Raw genomic sequence first — 6,027 nt, 5'->3', positions numbered from 1 at the left:
AGCTTTGAATGTAGGCTGGCTCTACTTGGGGGGCGGGGAAGGGGGACGGGAGCAATGTAAGGACACGTTGGGTTGTGAGGCCGCATGAGGGAGGGGGAAACGGTTCAGAATCAGAAGAAGAAGGAGGAGAGCGATTGAGAGAGAGAGAGAGGGATTCTGCGCGCGCGCTCTCTCTCTCTCTCTCTCTCTCTCTCTCGTGCTCGGGCCCCTCTGAGAGAGAGAGAGAGAGAGAGAGAGAGAGGATGCCCGAGGAGGAGGAGGAGGAGGAGAGGGGGCGGCGGGGCAACAGCAGCGGGTGGTACACGAGAGCGGAGGTCGCGGAGCACTGCGTGCAGTGGGACTGCTGGGTCTCCCTCCTGGGCCGCGTCTTCGACATCTCCCCCATCCTCGCCTCCAACCCCCACCCCCACCTCTCCCAGGTTACAAGGACCCTCGGTCACCTCCACCTCCTTTTTCCACACAAAGAGTGCCACCTCCTCTCCACATAATTTGGGCCACCATTATCCCTCTCAGCGTGCCAAAATCAAGACCATCACTAGCCTCTTCCCATACAAATCAAGGAGGACAAGTGAAATATAATTACATAACTTCAAAGAATGCTTATATTTCAATTGTTCTATGACCCTTTCCGATTGCACTTTATGATTTAACATGGTAATAATGTGTGTGCATCTTTTAGCCACTGCTCTTGGAGGCTGGAGGAGACATTAGCCATTGGTTCGATCCTACAACAGAAGATGTCAAAACCCACATGGATCCCATAACCAAGCTTTCAACTTACCATACCCCTCAAGTATGTTCATTTCCCTCGTTTTGGAACTCCTCAATCCTTATCAATGTTTTTTGAAGTAAAAAAACTAAAGATGCTAAATCTAGAAGTTTTGTTAAAGAAGAGCCAAGTTTTGAAGCACACGTAAGTACAAGTATGGAAAAAGGGAACTCCTGATTAGTTAGAGAAAATGGGCAATTGTACTTGGCACCTTTAAGGTGTGAAGAAAGACCTTTGCCTTACATGGGCAAGGTAGTCCCTAAAAATGTCATGATATTTTACTTCTAGAAATCGCATGAGCCTGTTAACAAACATAACCTATTGAGAGGCCAATTCCAGTATTCACTTGGATGTTTATTTATTATGGATGGATTGAGGTGTAAGTAGACCTCCTTATGAATGTGGAAAACTTGCAATATTTGAAATCATAATGCAAGGTCTTTCTCGTGTGCCCAACAATGAGTTTGTAATGTTTTTACTTAGGGTAGATTCATACATATACCACCACCTGATACTCCTCGCTCGGATTGGGATAGTAGCCATGAAATCCCATGGTGGAAGGATTCACAATACATTATTGGAAAGTTGAGCAAGAAAACATGTTTTGTGCGGATAAAGAATGTGTTGACAGGTTCAGAAGCTCCCCTAGAGGTAAAGTGATTTAAAAGAGATAACTATGAATCAAAATTTAATATGTATTCAACTTTTCATGGTGCAAACAAGAAGTTCTCACATAGGTGCCTAGCGAGGAAACCATGAGGCAAATCCTTGAACGCTACATCAAAAGAAATTCACATGCAAAGAGTTATACATGGAAGGGTATATGCACTACCCATGATAGGATCTTCTCTGACTTGAATATGAACAAAACACTTATAGATAATGGAATTCCAGATGAATCAGAACTTTTTCACTCCTTGGGATTAACAAAAGACTACCATATCCCAGTTATTCATGTGTATTATAATGATGACTTGACATCTTCTTGATCTTAAGACCCCTCATGATTTTCTTGACTCATGTATCCCTCAATCTATTGATCTACAATCATCAACATATGTATTATGTACACAAATTTTCATGTCTAATGTAAGTGACACATATATTGGATGTGCCTTATCTTGACACTAGGGTAGCTAATTCCTCCTATGCTACTTGGTTATGCTATATTTTGAAATTCAACTATTACTTAAATACTAGACATGTAGAAGCTCCAAGCCAAATTCTCTTGACGCACTATGTGAATAGTAAGTAATACTTGGGAGTAAGGTATGCAGTTCAATGTATGATAGAACAAGATCCTTATGTATGCCATAAACCAAATTCAATCATTCTAATAGTGAAACATCTAAATTATATGACATGCATGACACATGGAAAATAATCTAGATCACGATTTTGTGGTTTGTTTTGTAGTTCGAAAAAAAACCAATTGAATGAAGTGCTACCACATTTAATTCGAACAACCCTAATTGAACGTATGTGAGCGAACACTTCTCTTGGCATATTGGAGTGTGCTTCATGCACTAAGGCATGTTTTCTACAATGATTCCATTGTGTATACTAAGCTAAGCTTTTAAGTGATGCTAAGAACATCTATGCAACTCTCTCTCTCTCTCTCTCATTTTGTGCCCCCTCTCTTTCTCATTAAAAACTTTAATTACAATGTCAACCAATTCATTGTAGCAAGATCACCTAGGCATGAGAACATGAGTTCAAGAGATGGCTATGGGAATGGAAAATGAGCTTGATAAACTTAGTTAAACTCATTTTCCAATTCCCACAACCATCTCAATATACATGACTATGCTACTTAATCCATTCTCTATTATAACTTCTAAAAGCCAACAAAGGAGTGAAATAAACTCAAGGGAAATTGAACCATAAACACACTCATTAAGTCTCATATCAAAGATAATCCACAACCAAAAAACAAAATACAAGATACTGACCAAAAAAGAAAATCTCATTGTAAAAGAATTATCTCTCTCTAAACACACACACATGCGTACACGTGCATAATAGTTTTTAATGTAATTTTATCTCAAGAAGATTCTAAATAATCCTCTCTACCAAATAACCATATCTACCTCTCAATGTATATGCATCCCAACCCATACCAAATGGTTATAGCACACACATACTTCAAAAACCATTTGAACTCTTCGCACAAACACAACCATGTGCAAGTGCACATGCATGTATACACACAAACATAAACACATAATCAAGAGCAAATGATGTATATCTTAGCTTATCTTCCAAATATGGATCCCCCCCCCAAATCCCCCCTCAGCTTGAACAACATGGTGATCATTGTCCATTACATTTGTGTGTGTTCCCCCACTCCCTCCCTTCCATATTTTCCCTTTCTCATCAATGGCCCTCCATATGAAAGTGAACACAAGTCAAAACACTTCTTGAAGGCACTACATATGAAAGTAAACTTGGGATAACACTCTATAGTAGAAGGCCTCTACTTGACCTCGAGACAACTCTCTCTCTCTAACATATGGTAGTAATTGAAACAAGGAATGAAAATATGAAAAGTGATAACAAGTAAGACAAAGATAGTAGTCCAAAAGGGTGATTTGCAACAAGCTAAAAACTAGACAAGAGAAAACAATTTTTTCTAGCACAAACAAGCCAAAAGCTAGAGCAAACAAAGTAATAGAAATCCCCATTACAAAAAGGCATCACTTGCGTAGGTCACCACATATCCCCACACATCTTCAAGTACCCCTGTGATTCATTCAACTACAAAAGCAAACCAAGAAGGGAAATTTAGGGGAAATGAGACGAAAAGGTAGCATGCTTTGAAAGAATGGCAGTTGCACCCCTATGAAGTGGCGTATTTTGGCAAGAATGTACCATGTTGATGTTTCAGTTGAACTATTCAAAATTTTCAATGTTCCTTCATAACTTGCCTCTTTTCTGGTCCATTAATAAAACCTTCTTTTAAAAAATAGGAATAGCATTTTTCCCTCCATGTCTACATCTCAATTTTTGTCTATAACTCCTTTATGATTGATGAAGATGTCCTCTGTCATGACACGACACATCCATAGCCTACTTGGCAAGATCAAACTACTTTTAGATGATACTCTACTAGCTCCTTTACCCTAGTACATGAGGAAAGTAGTAAGTCTAACCTTACTCTAATGTGTGCTCATCCATCCCTTACAAGTCTTCCTTGAGGTGGCACCCATAACAAGTTTCTTCATGTCAACTAATAACATAGAAGCTATATTCATTCATATTTGACTATTGTTACAACTCCTTTATAACCATAAATTTAGAGCCATATATATGTTCCAACACAACTACATGCAAATCCTTGTCAAGCACATCATCCGCAAGGTTGGTCATCACACTATTCCTAAAGAGTCAACTAGTATGAAAATAAATTAGGGCACAATACTAAGCCCATCCTATTATTTATGGAAACATGGCTTACACTTACTATGAATGATAGATAAATCATCTTTAAGTTGGACAAAAACAACAATTCGTAATGCAAAAGGCCTAGCTTATGGCATGCATATCCAACAAATCCTTGATAGCATGAATTTGCTACTCCATCAAGGGAGATACCTAGGTGACTTCAATTGGAATTCCCTCAAAATATCCAAACTTTGCGGCCTAGCATCACTTGAGTCTACCCTTGCAAGGAAATCTCTACATCATTTGCACAAGGATCAACTTGCAATGAGGGTTCCTCGTTAACTCTAAGATCTCCTAGCAAAGTTTCTAGCATTTGTTATAGGAAGCTACTTATGGGAGACAACCCAAACTGAAGTGGACCCATGTTGCCAAGAGTTCAAAGAGAGTGAGAAACCAGGGGGAGTTAGACATGTCAACCCTCTACCCATAAGGTAAAGTCTCACTTTGATATCCTAAAATTATACTAAGTTAGGATCTAGAATGCTTGAAAACAGTTAACATTCAGCCCTTCCTAGAAGTCCCTAGTCTAACACTTCTTGTGGGAAACCTCTTAGTTATCGAGGCCACCCTATTATAGGACAATGAGCCTGTCAACGATTCACCCTCACTTCCTATTCAAGATAGGGTTTTTTTAGTTTTCTAATTATTTGTTACATTAGTTTTAAGATATACAAACAGGCTCCTTAATTAACCCATTAAACAAGGTTCATTCACATAATCTTAGCACAATATTAATTGCAAGAGAAATGGCCCATAATCTTTGAGGAAAGAAAGATTGGTGTAAAATTAAGTTGGATGTTTCATTAAGAGTCAAGCTCCCTTTTGTGTACATTGTATCTAATTAAGTAGCATTATGTGGTTACGATATAGATTAGTCACTTTTTGAGATTAAAGCTAAGGTCTAGGTGCATGTAATATTAGGGATGATTGGTTATGAATCCACGAAGAGAGTTGGATGCCCAAGGGGGATAGAATAAACTTAACCCTAGAATTTATGTATAAAAGAGATGAAAAATAATAGAACAAGCTATTCATCTTTGTGCCAACTTTGCCTTCTGACCTTCTTACTACTCTATTGTCTTGAGGGAGAGTGAAGGATAGAGAGACACCCTCACTTCCTATTCAAGATAGGGTTTTTTTAGTTTTCTAATTATTTGTTACATTAGTTTTAAGATATACAAACAGGCTCCTTAATTAACCCATTAAACAAGGTTCATTCACATAATCTTAGCACAATATTAATTGCAAGAGAAATGGCCCATAATCTTTGAGGAAAGAAAGATTGGTGTAAAATTAAGTTGGATGTTTCATTAAGAGTCAAGCTCCCTTTTGTGTACATTGTATCTAATTAAGTAGCATTATGTGGTTACGATATAGATTAGTCACTTTTTGAGATTAAAGCTAAGGTCTAGGTGCATGTAATATTAGGGATGATTGGTTATGAATCCACGAAGAGAGTTGGATGCCCAAGGGGGATAGAATAAACTTAACCCTAGAATTTATGTATAAAAGAGATGAAAAATAATAGAACAAGCTATTCATCTTTGTGCCAACTTTGCCTTCTGACCTTCTTACTACTCTATTGTCTTGAGGGAGAGTGAAGGATAGAGAGAGTGAGAGTGTATGTGGAGTGGGGGACATGGAATTGAGAAGATCCTTGCATTCCTTCCCTTTCTTATCCACCCCACCCCTTTACTGAGTTGTCAATACAATTAAGAGTATGTGAGTTGAGAGTGTGAGGGAGTGAGAGATGTGGTTCATGAAGCTCTCTTCTTCTCTTCATCTCCTCAAACCCTTGGCATCTTCTCTCATTC

At 38.5% G+C, this 6,027-nt stretch overlaps 1 protein-coding gene across 2 annotated transcripts; it reads left to right on the top strand.

Moving 5' to 3' along the window:
- The first annotated feature begins 213 nt into the window (after positions 1–213).
- Positions 214–2,669, top strand: LOC148027065 (uncharacterized). Of its 2 annotated transcripts, none has more exons than XM_087690567.1 (4): positions 214–419; positions 680–793; positions 1,253–1,420; positions 1,507–1,880. In XM_087690567.1, exons 1-4 carry the CDS (start codon positions 243–245, stop codon positions 1,756–1,758), a joined length of 711 nt encoding a protein of 236 aa, XP_087546693.1. In that variant the 5' UTR covers positions 214–242; the 3' UTR covers positions 1,759–1,880. The 2 variants fall into 2 exon arrangements, with proteins under 2 accessions (XP_087546693.1, XP_087546694.1); XM_087690568.1 differs by lacking the exon at positions 1,507–1,880 and adding an exon at positions 2,186–2,669 and having other exon boundaries at positions 215–419.
- Positions 2,670–6,027: the final 3,358 nt, after the last annotated feature.

Source organism: Lygodium microphyllum, chromosome 13 (genome assembly GCF_053477565.2).
Source record: "Lygodium microphyllum isolate KBCC chromosome 13, Lygodium_microphyllum_v1.1.10, whole genome shotgun sequence".
NCBI lineage: Eukaryota > Viridiplantae > Streptophyta > Polypodiopsida > Schizaeales > Lygodiaceae > Lygodium > Lygodium microphyllum.
The sequence above is the reverse complement of the archived record's forward strand: the minus strand, read 5'-3'. Positions and strand labels throughout refer to the sequence as shown.

Coding starts and splice junctions, on each gene's coding strand:
- LOC148027065 (XM_087690567.1), top strand. CDS start 243: ATGCCCGAGGAGGAGGAGGAGGAGGAGAGGGGGCGGCGGGGCAACAGC. Junction 420..679: donor CCCACCCCCACCTCTCCCAG/GTTACAAGGACC, acceptor TGCATCTTTTAG/CCACTGCTCTTGGAGGCTGG. Junction 1,421..1,506: donor GTTCAGAAGCTCCCCTAGAG/GTAAAGTGATTT, acceptor GTTCTCACATAG/GTGCCTAGCGAGGAAACCAT.